The following is an 18,081-nucleotide window of genomic DNA, read 5'->3' on the forward strand; positions in this document are numbered from 1 at the left end:
AGGAGGGGAAAATGGGCAGTGGGCATTGAGGAGGGCACTTGTTGGGGTGAGCACTGCGTAGTGTAAGTGATGAATCGCGGGAATCTCCCCCCAAAACCAAGAGCACACTGTGCCCGCTGCATGTTAGCCAACTTGACAATAAATTATGCAAAGAACAACAACAAAAAAAGAATCACAAGTTGCTGTAGGAGCCCAGAGGGGTCTCTTCTGCCCAGTGAGGTGAGGTGGTCAGGGAAGGCTGCCTGGAGGAGAGGATGTCTGAAGTGAATCTCATCGGACAAACAAATAGGGGAGAAAAGGCCCCGGGGTCAGGGGAGGGTAGCCGCATGGAAAAAGGCCCAAAGGGTTGACTTTGGCCCAGGATGGCCGAGGACAGAAGCAGTAATACAAGAATGGTCACCTGCTGTCCCTGAAAGTTAACAAAGAATGACCTTGAATTAGCTGCTGGCCTCTTCCACTCCCTGGTGCAGGTGGCTCTGTGTTAGCCACGGAGAAGGATGCCACTCGTCCCTCCTCCTTCAGGTGGGGGTGGGGGAGGAGGCACTCACGTGCAATTTCTGGAAAGTTCTACAGGAACTTCGGGGAGACATCTGCCTCTCCAGCGCCAGCCTTGGCTGCAGCTGGCTTCTGAGGCATTCGGGGTCTCGCTCTGCCCACCGGAGGGCCGTGCGTGTGTGCCGCCCGGAGCAGCCCCGTCCCCTGGACTGAGCAGACCCCGACCCGCGGGATCTTCCCAAGGATGCTGCCAGGAACGCTCACCACCCGCATTACAGACAAAGACACAGACGGGACCTGCCCCCGGTCACACTGCTAGAAAGCTGGCGGCAGGAAGTGCAAAGCCAGGCGCCTGCTTCTAGAATCTATGCGAACGTCCGCCCCACAGCGCCACTCGGCGAGCCCATCTGCGAGACGCAAGGCCGAGGCCCAACCCCAGGGAGCTTCTGTTGTCCCTGCCTCCTGCACCGCGCCCTGCCCGACCCCGGCCACCCTACCTCGGGGTTCTCCTGGCTCGGGGGCCGGTCTTCCTTCTTCTTTTTGGTGGCCTGAGCTCCCTGAGATGGCTCCTCCGTGGGCGGCCGCGTCTCCGCCGTGCTCTCGGGCTGCGTCTGCACTTGAGGCTGGATGATGATGACCTGGAAGTGGTGGGGGAGGGGGGAGGGGTGAGGGGGGGAGAACTGGGGAGGAAGAGGGGCCTTGGAAGGCGGGATCACAGCGGAGGGAGGAGGCTCTCGGGCCCAGGGGGCGCCTGCCCCCAGGGTGTGCGCCTCCACCCCACCCTTCACACTGGGAGGAGGGTCTGCGCGAGGCTGGGCCTGGTTTAGGAACCAGAAGGGCCTGGGTTCAGGCCTCCGCTGGCATGTCGCGGCTGTGTGGCCTCGGGGCGGTCACTTTGTTTCTCTGAGCCTCAGCTTCCTGGCAATAAACACCCACCTCCAGGGAGGCGGTGGAGACCCGGGCAGCAGAGACTCAAGAAAGGTTGGTTTCTTTACCCCTACCTCAAACGCAGGTAAACGGAGGCCAGGAGGGCTCAGATTTGCCGCCTGAGGTCATCAGGGGTCTATCTGTCTGCAGGGCCCAGCCTGCCCACTCCCCAGCATGCCCCTGGGCCCCCGGGCCACTGTGTCTGAGGCTCTCACATCTGGCCTCAGCGGGGTAGGGGCGAGAAGGGGGAGGTAGACTCCAGACCCAGCTCAGTATCGCCCACAGCGGCCCCACTCCAGCCAGCTTCCATCAGGGTTCAGGGTAACCGTGTGGTTTGATCAAAGGGTCTGCGGCTGAAAAGTCAGAAAGGGAGTCGTGCAGCCCAGCCTCTCCCTCCCTCCGTCTGTGGCTCAACTATTTTGTTAGTTGTTTGGGGCAGGGAATTGGCAAAGGATCGCTATCTTGCACGGATCCGAGGGAAGGAATTCACCAGGAGCAGCCAGCCAGGGTCTGACCCAAGCCAGGAAGAACCTGAACTTGTATTTCTCCCCCTGAGAACATGACTGTCTCGTGAATTTGGAGCTCCTGAGCAGGAAGAGAAAACGCATTCTGTTTTTCGGCTGGCTCGAGGAGAGGTTCTTTGTTCTCCTTTGTATCACAATTTTAAAACCCCAGAATTCTCGGGATGGAAAAAAAAAAAGGTCCCTCTTTATATTCGTGGGAAGAAAAACGTTAAGATCCCCAGTAGAAAACAGGGCAAAAAATATCCTCAAGCGAGTCACGTTGAAGGAGACAGGATTCTTGAAAAGTATAGGGGAAACATTCGAGCTTCCTAATGACCAAAGGAATTCAACTTTGAACAGCGAGCATCTGTTCGCACCGATTAAACAGCAAAAAGCGTTTAAAGTGGCAACACGGAATGCTGCTGAGGTTGCAGTGAAAGGGGCACTCATCCCACAAACGCCTGCTGAGCTCCCCACTCGTGACCGGCCGTGGTCCTGAGGGCCACGTCTCCCCCACCTGACCACGGCTTGTCCTAACCGAGGATCCCCGGGGCTACCGTCCGCGGGTGGCAGGGCCCAGAACCACAATACTCCCAGAAATACACCGTGTGCAACCACGTACAGGAGCAGGAAAGCGGGCCACCAGCTCTCAGGCTGGGAATTAGGAGGGACGCTGACCATCAGCAAGACGGGCCTTGTGGCAGATCCCGAACTGGGGACAGAAGAAAGGGGGCCACCGAGAAGAAGGGGTGCCTTTCACGCAGCCCCAGAGGCCTCGAGCCGCACAAGCACCAAGGAGTTCGGAGAGGGACACAGAGAGGATCTGAGTTTCGGTTTTCAATCTTGCCAAGACATCACGGGTTTTCCTTCCGGGCACCTGGCGTCCCCGAAGGTCCTCGGCTACCCAGCGACACCGGCCAGAGACCCATCGTCAACAGCTCCGGCCTCCTCCGGGCACAGACCTCACTGCCCAGTTAATGACTCCCGTGAATGAAGTCGCTCATTCGCTGCCCAATCATCCTTTATCCACCGATACGGATGCATTCGGCCACGCGTTTCGGCCACACACCCGCCCGTCCGTGCCGCCCCGTTCACGTGTGGAGCCCTTCCCCTTCGTGCCTCGTTCCCACCACCATCCCTTCCGTCACCGACTCCCTCCCTCCCTCCCTCGCTGGGTGCCCCAGGCGCGCTCGAGCACTGACCCCTCTCCTGACGGCTCATTCGCGCCTCTGTTCACACCCGCTTGGTTCACCCTTGGTTCACCGGGCCCGCGGGTGGTCACTCCGCCAGCCACCCGCCCGCTCCGTCCGGGCCTCCCGCGCCTGCGGGCACGACACACCCACCTTCTTGTCGGCACTGATGAGGAGGGGCTGGACCATGACGCTGTCGCTGACCACAGACACGGCGGTGCTGGGGGCGATGGCGGTGGCATTGCTGGGGGCGGTGGAGATGATGGCGTAGGCCACCCCGGCGCCGCTCAGGGGGGAGGTGATGGCCGAGGACTCGGCGAGGGCCTGGGGCTGGCTGCTGGGCGTTGGCACATGGCTCACGGTGTTGTTGGCGGTGGGGAGGGCCGGGCTGGGGTTCTTGACGCTGACCACGGTGGCCTTCTGGAACGTGGGGGGCTGCTTGGGGGGCCGGTCCCGGCCTGGGGTGACGGGGAGGCTGTCTGGAATCAGAGTCTTTGGCCTAACCTGGGGAGGGAGGGAAGGACAGTCGCACGGTGGGGCAGACACACAGGCAGGCGGGGTGACGACAGACGCGGAGGAGGGGCGGCCCCGAACACAGCCGGGACTCGGGAAGGGAGGAGCCCGGGCACGGACGCGGCCGGGCTCAGAGGCCTCCCGGGTGAGAGGCGAGGGGACAGCAGTGGAGAGGCCGCGGGGCCCAGCTCCGGACCCGAGCCCCTTCCGGCTCAACCCAAAACGGTGACAACCAGGAGGGCGATGGGAAAGCTGCACGTGGGCCAGTCGGGTGCCCTCTGGCTCCAGCCGCAAAGCAGCGAGCTCTCCCGGAAGACAGAAGTCCACAGGGCGCTGTCGTTGCGGGGGGGCGGGGGGGGACTGGGAGGGGCCACCGGGGGCTCCCGGCCCCGCTCAGTCTGCTTCGTGATCGGGGTGGGGGCTGCCACCGTGTCCCCTGCGGAAGCCACCGGGCCGGGAGCCACATCGCGCTCTGCGAGGCCCACGCACGCGGAGTGAAAGCAGGTGCGGGCAGCCACGACGTGGTTCCGGCCAGCGCTCTGGACGGCTCGTCCGGGGCCAGCCCTGCCCCTCCGGGACCCGTGTGGTGCCGGACACGCGCCTCATCCGTGCGCTGGGGGTGGGGAGAAGGCACAACGTGTGCGTCCTGTCAGCTGTCGCCAGCTCCCCTGCGACCAGAAACGAGCCTCACGCCAACCCCGTGACATCTGCCCTAGGGCCACCTTCTTAGGGACGAGGAGGCGGAAGAGGGCCCGCCCTGTCTTACCTTACTGGCCCCCCCCGCCCCCCCGTGACCACGTTGTGAAGCAGGTACGTTGGCCTATCCTACAGATGAGCAAATAGAGGCCTGGAGAGGAAGGGGCTTCCCCAGGGAGAAGAACAAGGCTCCAGCCTCGTTAGGGCAGAGGGACGTGCACGCGGGACGTCCACGAGCCTGCCAGGTGTTGGCGTGGGCTGGCGGCGGGCTGGGTTGGCTCCACCCATGCCCTCGTGGAGGGAGGGGTTCGGGGTGGCTCCCACAGGGCTCCGGGACCTTGAGCAGGTCACCTCGGTGCGGCGTGCCCCTCAGTCAAGCTGGCGTCTCGTCCACCTGCTCCTCGCCAGGGCCCGCCAGGGGGCTGGCCTCCTTTCTAGTGCCCTGCCCTTCCCCCGCCAGCTGGGCCCTCCCGCCATCGGGGGACTCCCCCAGGCGTGTGATCCTGTCCTGCTGCGTCCTTGGCACGCGGGGTCAGGAGCAGAGCCCGGCACAAACACCGATTCTGAACGTGAGAACCTCGGGAAGTTTCCTTCTTCTGGTCCTCGCCCGCCTTGGGCCAGCCTGGGGACCCCCATCCTCTTGGGGTGGGGGGTGGACCGGGTGGGCGGCGGTGGGGGCTGGGGGCGGGGGGGCCTCCCAGCTGCGATGTCCGTTCAGGTCAAGTGAGGCCGTTCTGGGCCGCCCGTTCCTCCCAGGTCACTCCGGGTTTGGTCCAGACTGGCCAGCTCACACCACGTAATCCCAACTCTGGACGGGGGCGAGCCGTGCCCAGGCTGCAGGGGCTGGGCCTCCAAGCCCGAGAACACGGATGCGGGGGACCCCAGAGCTCATGACTTGCGGGAGCCGTCCTCCCCTCTGGGGCCAGCAGCCCTGGCGGGCCACCGGGCACACAACACTCGCTCAACACAGCCGAGCACCGGTGAACCGCTGGCCTGCACCTGCTGCGTACCAGGACGCCTCTGTGCCGTCCGATTCATCCCCACGGCCACCAAGGAGCCACCTGCACCAGCCCCTCTGCAGCACAGGAGATTCGGTCCAGGAGGGTCGAGAGGCCAGGCGACTTGTCCAAAGTGCGGAGCCCAGGCACGGACTAGCCGAGCACCTCGCTGCCTCCCCGAATGAATCATCTTGGGCAGAGTTTCTCGCGCTGCTTTAACTGTGACCGAAACGCCTGTGACCTCGCGACCCGGTCCCGACACAAGGGATTCGAGAAACAATGCCTTCGGTGCATCTTGCTACGTTCTGTCCTATTCTAGTCCAGCCTCGTTGATTCCGTGAAAACAGAAAAAGTCCTGGTCACGACCCACTAAAAGGATTCTGCAATTCCTCACTGTCGACACTGGGTCTACTCGGAACGTCCGTCTCCTCCTCTCACAGGCAGGAGAGGCAGGGCAGGGCAGGGAAGGGACGGGAGCACGTCCTCGGCACCAGAGGGGCTGGGGACAGACAGACTCTCCGGGGCCCACCTGCGAGCTGCTTACCTGAGGTAGCACGGCCGCTCCTTGTCCGGCCAACCTCTGCAAGGAGCTGACCTGAGGACCCGTGACAGGCACTGCAGTGATGGTTCCCAAAGCCTGCAAGACAGGAGGGGGCGCTGAGCCAGGACCACGGGGACACGGCGCTGAGACCACGAGGCCCACCCGGCGGGTGCGTGGCTCCCGCCGGGCTGGCCGAGCAGGGGGCAGCAAACCCCGCCCTTCCCTTCCTTCATCAGGAGTTTACGATCACCGAGGTAACTTGATCGTGTAAGAAATTCTGGAAACTAGGGGCGCCTGGGTGGCTCAGCCGGTTAAACGTCCGACTTCGGCTCAGGTCATGATCGCTGTCAGCACATAGCCCGACACGGGGCTCGACCCCACGACCCTGGGATCATGACCCGAGCTGAAATTAAGTGTCAGACGCTTAACCGTCTGCAACACCCAGACGCCTCGACTTCTTAATCGTTTATTTATTTATCTATCTATTTATTTATTTATTTATTTATTTTCTACTTATTTTGGGGGGGGGGCAAGTGAGCGAGGGACAGAGAGAGGGAGAGAGAGAGAGAGAGAGAGAGAGAATATCCCACAGCGGGGGCAGAGAGGGAGAGAAAGGGAGGGAGAGAGAAGCAGGTCTCACCCGAAGCAGGGCTCGTGCTCACCCGACTGGGGGCTGGGAACTCATGGACCTGAGCCAAAGTCTGAGGTTTAACCGACCGAGCCACCCACACACCCCCCAACCTGCTTTTTTAAAAGTAAGGTTTTTCCCATGGATACCTGTACGCTAAAAACCAAGAAAAATGAACTTGAATCCATACGTGGCACAATATTTTAAAAACCACAGCAAAATGCAGCAGAGCCTAAATGTAAAGCCCAGAAATACAAAGCATCTAGAAAAAAAACCGCAGGAGAAAATCTTTGGGACCCTCGGGTAGGCAAAGAGTCATACGTTTAACACCAAAAGCATGATCCATAGGAGAACGAATTAGTAAACTGGGCTACAAAAAGAATTTAAAAACTCCTGAAGCTGACCTGTGAAGACAGTAGAAAGCCCCAGACTGGGAAAAACACACTTAAAAGTCGGCTGATAAAAGACTGGTGTCCAGACTTCGACTAACTCTTGAGGGGCGCCTGGGTGGCTCGGTCCGTTGAGCGTCTGACTTCAGCTCAGGTCATGATCTCCCGGTTCGTGGGTTCGAGCCCCGTGTCGGGCTCTGTGCTGACAGATCAGAGCCTGGAGCTGCTTCGGATTCTGTGTCTCCCTCCCTCTCTCCCTCTCTCTCTCTCCCCCTCCCCCCTCCCCGGCTCACTCTGTCTCTCAAAAATAAACAAACATTAAAAAAACCCAAAAAACTCTCGAAACACGCTAATCAGAAAACGTGATGAAAACAACGAACACAAGATCCGAACGGATACTTCGCTAAAGACGCGTGGACGGCAAACGAGCCCCCAAGAAGATGCTACACAGCGTCGGTCATTCGGGAAGTGCTCACTAAAGCCCCAATGAGGCACTCCTCCCGCCTCCTCGGGGAGGGGGAGGGACCAGATCGGGACTTGGCGGTGACAGACAGCAGCTGACCCACGGCTCCTGGGAACGTAAGAGGGCACAGTAACCCCAGAAAACAGTCTGCCCGTTTCTCAAAAAGTTAAACGCACACTTACTGCTCTGGACTGAATGTGCGTGTCCCCCCAAAATCACATGTTGCGAGTCCAGGCTCTCGATGTGGGGGTGTCAGGAGGTGGGGACTTTGGGAAGTGTTCAGTCAGGAGGGTGGAGCCTTATGAACTCGGTGGGATTAGCGTCGTGTAAAAAGAGCCCCAGAGAGACCGCTAGCCCCTTACCCCACGCGAGGTCTCAGCGAGAAGACGGCACCCGAACACAGAGGCGCCCCGATCGGGGACTTCCAGACGTCCCGTTTGGGAACAGCCTAAATGCCACCAGGCCCACAGCTGAACAGCCTGCGCTGTCTCCACCCAACGGGGCATCGCTCGGCGATCAAAAGGAATGAGCAACTCGTACACGCGGCCGGGACGAACCTCCAAATGTTGGCTGAATGAAGGAGCCGGGCGCCCCCGCCAAAAAGGAAAGCAGGACGTGTCGTACGATGCCATTTATGTAAGATTCCAGAAAGAGCAAACCAATCTCCAAAACGAAGAAGCAGGTCAGATCACGCGGAGATGGGGGGGATGGGAGGAAGGGATTACAAAACGCACCGGGAAACGTTTCCAGGTTGTGGGCGGGGGGATGTGTTCGCCGCCCCGATTCTGGTGCTGGTTTCATCTGTCCCCAAATGACACAGCGGAGGGTCTCAGGCCCCACAAGCCCCAGCGCAGCTTCTGCTGATGGAGGGCCGGCTCCTCCCTCCTCTGGAATAGGTCACCTGCCCCAAGTGGGTTCAGGTCGTCCAAGCCGGCTGCCCGCCTCTCGGTGGGGAGCCACACCCTGCACATTGAACCGCAAATCCACCGTGGACATTGGCCGGAACAGGGCTGGACGCACAACACAGCCAGCATGAAAAACACACGCGGTCTCTTCTCGGGGACGCGTCTCAACCTGTAATGCCGTCTCAGGTCTCTGGCCAGAACAGCTTGGGGAGCAGTGCTAAAATAACGCTCCAGGCGCCCCCCAACGCCCACATTTTAAGAGTCTGCCCTGCCTTCTGCAAAGGGATGAGTGTGGAAGGTTCTGCCCTCCCCGGCCCAGCCCTGCTGGCGATCCGCACCACCTGTGGGGCCTGCCTCCAGCCGGATACGACCCCGCCACCCCGACCACCCCCGTCCGCCCCGCTCCGGCCCAGGCGAGCACAGGTGGAGGCAGGCACGGTGCCCTATCTGATTAGCAAGCTTCCGGGTGATTCTGCCAACCTGGGGACCACAAGCCAAGAGGAAACCGCCCTGTCCCTCTAGCAGGTTCTGCATCAGAGACCCCCACGGGCACCTGGTGTCATCAGTGAGCGAAGCTGTGTGGCCCCCTGGGAGCAGGGATTCCTGCACAGACGGGAGCCGACCGGAAGATCCTGAGGCCGCACAACTTCTGGGCAAATGCACGCCCAGCACCGACAGGAGCCAGGGAACAAGGGGCCAGCCTACTTCCCCTGGGAATCCCCTTCTGGCTAAGACGCCCCCAGACAAGCCCCCGGATGCCACCAGCTCGCAGAACGAACAGCATTCACCCGTTGACCCCACCAGCTAAAACCCTGCCTGACTGCAGCCCAGCCCCACGGCGGCCGCTGCCTGGGGCTCGCTCGGGGTGCCTGACCGGGCTTTAAGGAGCACCTCGCAGGGTGTCGGGGTCCCTCTGTGCCGGGGCATCGAGAGGAGACCCAGAGACGGGACCACCCCCGGGTCAAAGCCTGAAGTCCTGGGCTCTTAGGAGAGGTTTGCTACAAACGGGGCTGCTGAGCCGGGTCCCTCCACCTCGCGCTTCTGGGAACGCTGGGTCGCCTCCCAGGACACCAAAGTCACCTGCCACGAGCGTCCACTCCCCGTCTGCGCGGGGCCGGCTTCCGGGCACCCTGCAAGCCTCATCTGTTTGCTCCTTTTCTAAGTTCCGCCCCCAGAGTGCGTTCTTCCATGTCCTTATGAAGCTTTAATTAACAAGCTGAAAAGACATTTTATCTGGCAGGGGCTGACCTTTCTGCTCCGTGTCGGAATTTATCGGTACCAGCAGAAACAATCATCTCAGCGGCTATGTCACGAGCACTGGATAGTTTATAGCCACACTTTCGTCAGGATAAATGAGCTCTTTAGGACTACATTTACAGCCCTAAGCATCTTAATAGGGAAAAAAAGGGCCATAAAAGTCAAAGATAACTTCACATTTGTCCTGCATCGGCGGAGTCCCTGGGGCAGCCCGGCTCTGACAGCAGCTGCGTGGGGCCCCCCAGCTCCCGGGGCCCAGTCCCCTCATCTGCCACAGGAACAGAGCCTGCTGCATGGGGCACGGGCGGGTCGGAGGCAGCGGGCGCCGTGGGGCCGGCTCGCACGGTGAGCGCTGGGCAAAGGGGGAGGGTCGGAGCCGGCCAGCCTGCTGGGAACGGGGGAGGGACGGGACTCGTGGCATCAGCCTGACCAGGTACCCGCGCCGGAGTGGCCCCTGTCTTGTTGGGCAAACCTGGGCACCCCCTGACTCTCAGATGGGGTGTATGGACTTGCCTCTCCCTGCCCCCAAAATCAGAGTAAAATACCCTGGTGCCCAGCAGCTCGAGGAAGAAGAGAAGAAAACCAGACCCACCACCTCTCGGGCTTCCCGCCTGTGTTCCCACCCACCGTGTTTTCTTCTGTGCCCAAGTGCAGACACCAGAGCTTTCAGTAAACCCCCGGCCAGGGCGAGCCACGGGACCAGGCCACGGGGCCACGCCCCCGCCGGGTGGAGGTGCTTTCATCCCGACTTGCTGCTCGTGCACTGCGGTGGCCAAGGTTCCTCCCCGTCGTGGCCTCCCTAGACCTCCGGGCACTGCCAGACGCCCCCCGCCCACGGCGACCCCCTTCTCTCCCTCATTCGTCCGGCAAACGTCCCGGAGCACCCACGGGGTATCTGGCTGGCAACGGGGTCCGTGAGCCCGGCCTCACCGCGGCTGCTCCCACCCCAGCCTCTGACCCGAGGGACCAGAACCGGTCTCTGCTCCCCTGCGGGGCGGGACAGGAGGGCCCCTTCGGCAAGGTGGGGCGGGGCAGGGCTGAAGCCCCTCTCCGTGTGGAGTCCAGCCCAGGTCCTGGCCGGAGCAGGTGTCTGACAGATGTCATTAACCAGGAGGGCCTCGGGGAGCGGCCGAGGGACGGGGGGCTCTTTCTGCACGCCGGCACGCACGGCCACCAGGGTCCACCATCAGGTGGGCCTGCCCTCTGCCACCTGCATAGGCGGCAGGCCACGGCCAGCTTCACCCCTGCCTGAGCCCGCTCTCCACACCCACGCAGACCGTGACCTCTGGGTGCTGGGTCCAGTTCCTGTGTCCAGGACGACCCCAGACCTCACAGGGCTGTCCTCTCGGCGGAACCCAGGGGGTCCTGAGGTGGCCCCGTCCAGGTCACGTGGGTAGACGTGTTCCCGAAGCAGACAGCAACCCAGCCATGAGCACTGGCCAACCTCTAGGACCGGACAGAACGACTCCCATGCAGGACCTCGAGCCAGGGCCTGCCCTGACCTGCCAGCTTCCGGCCCGTCTGACCCCGAAGGTCAGCCCCTGACGCTCAACGATGGGAAGAGTGACCGTCATACCTCCCACCGCATCCGGGGACCGTCCTCGGGCAGGCGTGTGCCTGCGCCTTCCACATGGCCCACCAGCAAGGGCCTTGCACGCGGACAGCAGGAAGGGACCCCAGCGGCCACAACACCAGAACTGGTGGAGAGGGCAATCGCAGGAAGGCTCCATCAGCGTGCAGGGCCTCGGTGGCCGTCTGCCTCTCCCGCCCAGGCTGCGGCCCCCGGGACAGGCCGCGAGTCAGTGGGACCCAGTCGTCCAGGCCCTCCCCTTTCCTCTCCCTTGGTGCAGGGGGCAGGCATGGGGTCACAGTGAGCCCCTCCCCCAGGTCACGTTAGGGACAGGATGGACAGGGAGGAGGAGGGAGATCCAATGTGAGCCCTGGCTGGTGTGTGTGGGGGAGGGTTGTGTACCCGTGGCGTGGTCAGTGGCCAGAGCGGAAGGTGGCCCTTAAGGACCTCAGAATTCATCACAGGAGCAGCGGCCTCACAGAAGGAGGCCGCTTCACACAGAGACAAACGTTTCTGTAAGTGCACGCCTGTCCCTCCCTTACTTGACCGTATGTGTTCCATATGAGGTGACAGGCCCAGAGGGGGTGGGCTTGCTGGGCCCCGGGACAGTGAGTGGCAGAGCCGCGACCTGCCCTCCGCCCTCGGTGGCGGGGCTCCGGCCAGCACTGTGGACACAGGAGCCAGGTTGCCCCGGAGGAACCCGCCTCTCCCCGCGACCTCCACTGACCTCGCCTGGGAGGGTGCCGTCCAGCAGGGGACGCGGAGTGCCGAGCGCAGCTTTGAGGACAGCAGGGAAGCGTGCGGCCCCGCTTCTCGGGCCTCTCCAGCGGCTGGGACGGGACTTGCTGTCCAGAGCCGGGGCTCCCACATCCTGCACCCCTCCTGGCTCCCGCCTCCCCCCGAGCTGGGCGACGACGGCGGGGCGGCAGCCCCGGGCCCCCCAGGACCACCCAGCAGCCCCAGGGAAGGTGGCCTCGGTTCGCATCCCTCCACTCGAGCCGCGCGGCTGTGTGGCTTCTGGAGCTCTGAGGTCCCTTGCCTTCTCAGAGGCCGGCTGGGACGCGGGCCAAACGCAAGCGAGCCCCAACACCAGTAAGTGCCGATACACAGTACTCTAACACAAGCACCACTTTGGCTGTTGTGCGAAACCAGCTTGTGGCTCGCAGGTGAACCCTGGCCGCCGGGGACGGGCCCCGGGCTCATTCCACGTGCGGCCGGCCTGCTCCCGCCCAGCCCGGCCACCACCGCCCACCCGGCCCGGGGCCCCCACGCCGGCTCCCGCTAACCCGAGCCCGTCCACGCGGGGCCAGCGGGGGCCACTGGAGGTTCGTGCGAAAGCCCGGGGAAACACGCGCCTGCTTTTGCTCCCGCCGCCGTGTCCCGGGAGTCCCTGTGTCCACCACGCCCGTGTCCCTACCGGGGAGGCTCGGCCGACCGGCAGACACATTCGTTCCCATCGCCGGGAATGGGACAAGCGTCCCTCCCACCTGGCCCAGAGCTGCTGGCGCCTGGGTCCTTCCAGTGGCTCCTCCCGTCACGAATGTGCGTCAAGGACCAAGGCGGCACGGAGACAGGGAAGAGAGGGAGAGGCCGGCGTGGGGACGACGGCCACGGGGTTGCCCGACAGAGTGAACACAGGCAGGGCCAGGTCCGCGGCTCCCCTTCTGGACACACCCCCCAGGGCCACACGTGCCCACGTGCCCGGGACACACGTGTTGCACCACAGCACCTGCCTCGGGGAAAAGGGACTGTCCCACCGGCAGGGGACGGACCCATCACAACGTCCCTCCGACGGGGGACGTTCTCTGGCTCCCGGCAGCCAGAGCCACAAGCCGGATGTAGACGCGTCACCGCAGAGACAGGCCCTGGGTGAAACCCACGAGCGGCGCCCGCCACCCGCTACGTTCACGTAGAGTAAGCACCACGGGACGGCCTGGTTTGCTGACGCCGAGTAAACGTGCAAAACCGACGCACGATCGTGAGTGCCCCCGGCGGTGGGGGGAGAGGGGGACGGCGAGGGGGAGTCCCGAGGGCACCTGCTTCTTCTGTGCATCTTACTTCTTCAAAAGACGATCAGCGCGAATGTGACGAAGTGCCCACTGATTCCTTCGGGCAGAGAGCACAAGCAGGCTTATCACAGCACCCTTGCGTACTTGTAATTAAAAACTGAGCGTAAAAAAAGGCAGAAAGGGCTCTGCAGAGGGGAAGGGGGGAGGCACCCTGGAGGAGTGGTGTCCGAGCCGGGCCCTGAGAGATGCACCAGAATCGATCAAGGGGGCAGCCAGGTAAGTGCGTGGTAAGTAGGAGGGATGGGGGGGGGGGGGGGGGAGGGAGGGGCGAGGGCACCAGGAGCTCGGAGCACTGGGGGCCGAACCACAAAGCCAAAGGTGGGTATGGTGAAGTAGACAGCCAGGTAGGGCCTTGAATGCCACACCCAAGAGCGTGGCCACGCCCTTTGGGAGATGGGGAGCCGTCAGCCACCGTAGGCTCTTGGATGGTGTAGCAGGCAGGAAGGGGGCTTCTGTGTGGAGGCCAGATCTGAGGCCGGGGGGTAAGGTGTGGACTGTAAGCCAGGGAGCCCTCTGGGGCAAGCAGGAAGTGGGTTCTGGCCTCCTCTGACACGACGGATGGCTGGCTGGCTGCTTCCCGAGGGGGCGGGGCTTCTGAGCATCCCACGGTGGCTCCCAGCCCAGGACCGGCCTTGTCCTCAGGCTCTTCTTGCCCACGGGCACCCACACCTGCCGGCCCTGCCCTGGGCGTCCTGTTCGCCCCCAGGGGCTGGCAGGTGGTCCCCACTGAGAGCAGCTCCCGGGAGAGGGGGGCACGTCCAAGGGGACTCTCAGGAGACTGTGGCACTGGGGCTTTAACACAAGAACCGTCTCCCGAAACCGGCTTCTCCAAGCACCACAGGGTTTGCAACGCAAACCCATTTCCCGAGTGCACAGCGCGGGAAACGGCACGGCCCCCCGCACAGGCGGCTCCCGCCCAGCCAGGTCCCGGTGACCCTGACCGAGTGGGCCAGCGGAGGCAGGCTGCCCGGGGCCACTTAACCAATGCAGAGGTCCTTCCAGGGGAGGCCGCTCGTAATCAGCAAGCCCCAGAGAACACAGGCGGCTTCTCTGCGCTGACATTTAACCCCCCCACCCCACCCCCCGCCCCAGCAGCCCCAGCGTCGCCAAGTGCTTTCATTAACTTGAAAGGGTGTAATTTTATGCTATTTAGTAGGAAACACACGCTCTAAATGGCCTGGTGGACTGAAGACGGGGGGCTGTGCCCTTTCTGCAGTTGGGGGGGTAGTGGAGAGGGGCGTCGGGGAGAGCAGCTAAAGCAGCCGTATCACATCAACAAAACTGGGGAAGAAGTGCCATTTCTGAGACGGCACTGGACTACGGAGGGCAGAAGCCAGCTGGCACCCCTGCCCGGCCCTCCAGGTACCCCTGTCCCCAGGGATGGTGGCCCCTGGCTAGAAGGCCCGAGAGCAGGCTGCCTCCCCCGCTCTGCAGGGGTCCTCTCAAGGAGGGGCCGGGCCACAGCGAAGTTGCTGTGGCCGGAGCCCCTTGCCTGCCGGGAAGGCCGCCGGCTTGTCTCCGAGGCTGCCCGGGCAGGGGCACAGGGGCCCGAGGCCAGAGGAAAACACGGCAGGGGTGGTACCTGCCTGTCCCCAGGCCTTGCTCCCCACAGGCCACCTGTCGCCCTCGCCTCGGGGCCCCTGCTATCTGGGACTTGAAGTATCTGTGTCTGCCCCTTGGCGGGAGGCCCGGAGCAGCTTTCTGGGCCCTCGGATGTGGGTGGAGGCTGCCCCGCCAGGTCCGCGTCTTCAAACAAATCACAACGGCCGAGTTGTGCGATCCACGGGAGGGCTTCTCCCGGCTCTCCCCACCGACCCGCGGACCTTGGGAAGATAAATCTAATTTCCACGTGTGGTTGGCGGCCGCGCACTCCCACTGGCCTCGGCCTCATCATCTTGCCACCTCCGATGCCCCGGAATCTAATTTGCCCCAGCATCTAATTTAGGGGACGCACATCTGCACAGAGCCCCGGGAAGCCCGCTGACAGAGCGCCTCCGCCGAGCCTCCCGTGGGCAGTGACCCAGACACTCTCGGCTTCCGAAAGGGGGCCCCCCCTGCGTGAAACGGAGACACGATTTATTTACAGCGAAAGGCGCAGAGCTCAGCCCAAATAACCACCACCCAGACGAAGAGGCAGAACCTTCCAGCAACTCGACGGGGGGCTCCTGAGCACCCCTCAGGGGAGGGCCGGGCATCCCCACAAGGGTTCTAGCTGGGGGAGCAGCGTACCGTGTGGACAGATGTAAGCAAGTCAAGGTTCCCACCCGGGCTGTGAGGGTACAGGCTCTCAGCAGGTGCGGGGCCGGGATGTGAACTCAGATCTGAAGGTGCCGGCCGGTGAGCGGGCCCCCCCCCCCCTCGGCCCCCACTCGGCCAGCACAGACGGAGGCGGATGGGAGGTTCCTGCCAGCAGGGGAGGACGTGGGAGCATTGTTCGTCGTTGATAAAGCATCTCTGTGTCTAGCTGGTCGCCACCGTTCTGGAAGACGAGTACCAGGACTCCGATGGATGTGTGGATGTTCAAAACGCAGGGAGAGGAAGGGACCTGCCCCAGGCGGTGGCCTGACGGACACGGCTGGGAGGGGACCTGGGGGGCACCCTGGGAGGGGACCCTTCTCTTCCCACCACCCTGGCCTACCCCTCCCTCTCTTCCTCCTGACTCTGTCCTGCAGGATGAGACCTGGTCGTGGGGAGGAAGGGAGGACACACAGAGAGGGGCTCAGTGTCCCCCGAGGGCTCAGCACGGCCATCTCAGCCATGCAGGGGGTCTGCGGAAGACAATGCCTGGCACACAGGAGGCGCTTGATAAAGGCACAAGACGAACCCCTTCCCTCCCAGAGGTACGTCCCAGCACCAGCCTGTCTGGAGCAGGACCCGAGGGGCCTGTGACACTCGATTGGTGGCAGCACTCTGGGACCTGGGCGGTGACGGCCATGGTAGGGATTACAGGGGTCACTCTTCTGCACGTGGCCCCGTGTGGGAGGAGGGGAGGGTCCCAAGGTCTCTTGGGCCAAAGAGAAACAAGGTGGTGCTGCCTTCACCTCGGAGTGACCTCATCTCCTGACTCAGTTTCCCCATCTCTGTGACGGGGTCACCGCTGTCTAGGGGGGTGGTCAACCAGATCACTGGAAGACATCTTTTGAACTCGACACTGACCGCCCAGGCCTGGGGCAGGGGGTGTGGTGGGCGTGGTGAAGGCCTGGCCAAGGGCATTCCACACGTCACCTGCTCTGATAGCGCCCACCGTGGCATCTCCAGGCCCGTGCCGCGCCCGCGCGCTCCCCCCGCAGGACAGAACACCCTGTCTGATCCTCACTCTTTCCCCGACACGTTTCCGGATGCCAGACCCACCGCACCCTGAGCAGGCTCCACGAGGTCACGTCCTGGGAGGCGCCCCAGCCTCGCTGAGATGCGCCCCCAGGTCAGGGTAAAAAGACAGGAGCGAGGCCGGCCGTAGCAGGTGCGGCACAGATGCCGGAGGAAGCCCACCCAGAACCCACCTCCGGCCTCCCCACATCCCGGGGAAGAAGATCCATCATCCTCTCAGGGGGAGGGGACCAGGTCTGTTAGGTGGCTGCAGCCACAGGCACAGAGGGACACTCAGCATGGCTTGGCGGGGACAGAGACCCTCTCACGCCATTCCCTCCAGGGACCGTTCAGCCTAAAGGGCATTTCTCGGGGGCAGCAGCATCCCCTGCGACTCTACAGGAAACAGGACGGGGCCAGAGCATCTCTGAGCACTCCCGTGCCCCGCAGACCAACCTTTACGCCCCCCAGGATGGCGGCCCGGCAGCTGCTTAGAGAGCCGAACGGGGCAGACGTCTCAGGCCGGCCTTCTAAGAACACGAACAGTTGCTGACGGTCGTGAGCTGCCGGATGCGCCCCCGCAGAATCTCTCTAGGCTTCCTGTTTTACAGGTGGGGAAACTGAGCCCTGGAGCAGGTGATACTGACCCAAAAAGAGAAAGAGAAGGGGCCCAACAGCAAATGTTTCCCGTCTGCCCGTGGGAGCCTGACGCCCGCTCTAGTCCAGCGAGACCGTAAGAAGGTTACTGCTCACCCACCGGCCGCCAGGCACCGCACCTACCCGGTGCTTCGCATACACCACCTCGGCCAATCCTCCCGCCATTCTGTGAGGCGCAGAGGGCTGCCCATCTTACAGACAAGAAAGCTGAGGCCCAAGAACTCAATGCCGTGCCGGGAGAGGTATTTTTTTTTTTTAAGTTGACTTATTTATTTTGAGAGAGAGAGCATGTGCTAGCAGCATAGGGGCAGAGAGAGAGGGAGAGAATCCCAAGCAGGCTGTCAGCGCAGAGCCCGAAGCTGGGCTCGAACTCATGAACTGTGAGATCACGACTTGAGCAGAAACCAAGAGTCAGACAGTCAGCCGACTGAGCCACCCAGGTGCCCCAGGAGAATCGTCAATTTGCTTTCTTCAGTGGCTCCCCCCTTCACCCCTGGGTGAACGGCTGAGCAGACTTTTGGGGGCCTTTCCTCTGACATGCATGTCCCTCCTGGATTCACCCTGGCCAGGCTCCGCCCACGTCCCCAAGGACGGTGGTCTGGAAACACCGCCGCCTAGCCCACTCCCTGGGAAGCAGGGTGACAAGGGGCCAGCAGACCCGGGGACACTTCGTGCGTCCACGCCCTCCCACACGCGTGTGTTGGTGCACACCGGGGCCCCTGCCTGGAATGCCCTCCCTGGCTCCCGTGCCAGGCCAGCAGCCCTTTTTCAGCCTTCACTCAACAAGAGCATGGGCTACAGGAGGACGCTCGCCCACTGGGTGTGGGGGGGGGGGGGGGGGGCGGGCTGGGCCACATGACTCAACCGGGCCAATCACAGCACCGGATTATCCGGGATCTGTTATTGGTCTAGAGGGCGGGCATGTGACCCAGCAGACCAATCAGAGTGCTTCCCTGGGACGGCTTCTCCAGCGT

General features: G+C 62.9%; 1 protein-coding gene across 1 annotated transcript in view; it reads right to left on the reverse strand.

Moving 5' to 3' along the window:
* The window catches only part of PHF21B (PHD finger protein 21B), an 89,751-nt gene that overhangs the window by 15,412 nt on the left and 56,258 nt on the right, over positions 1 to 18,081 (reverse strand). Inside the window, exons 3-5 of the mRNA XM_047866843.1 lie at positions 5,867 to 5,959; positions 3,269 to 3,619; positions 993 to 1,133 (exon numbers count right to left, since the gene is read on the reverse strand). Coding sequence (XP_047722799.1) covers positions 993 to 1,133; positions 3,269 to 3,619; positions 5,867 to 5,959 — 585 coding nt within the window. The remainder of the gene's footprint in view (positions 1 to 992; positions 1,134 to 3,268; positions 3,620 to 5,866; positions 5,960 to 18,081) is intronic.

The sequence above is a fragment of the Prionailurus viverrinus genome, chromosome B4 (genome assembly GCF_022837055.1).
Source record: "Prionailurus viverrinus isolate Anna chromosome B4, UM_Priviv_1.0, whole genome shotgun sequence".
NCBI lineage: Eukaryota > Metazoa > Chordata > Mammalia > Carnivora > Felidae > Prionailurus > Prionailurus viverrinus.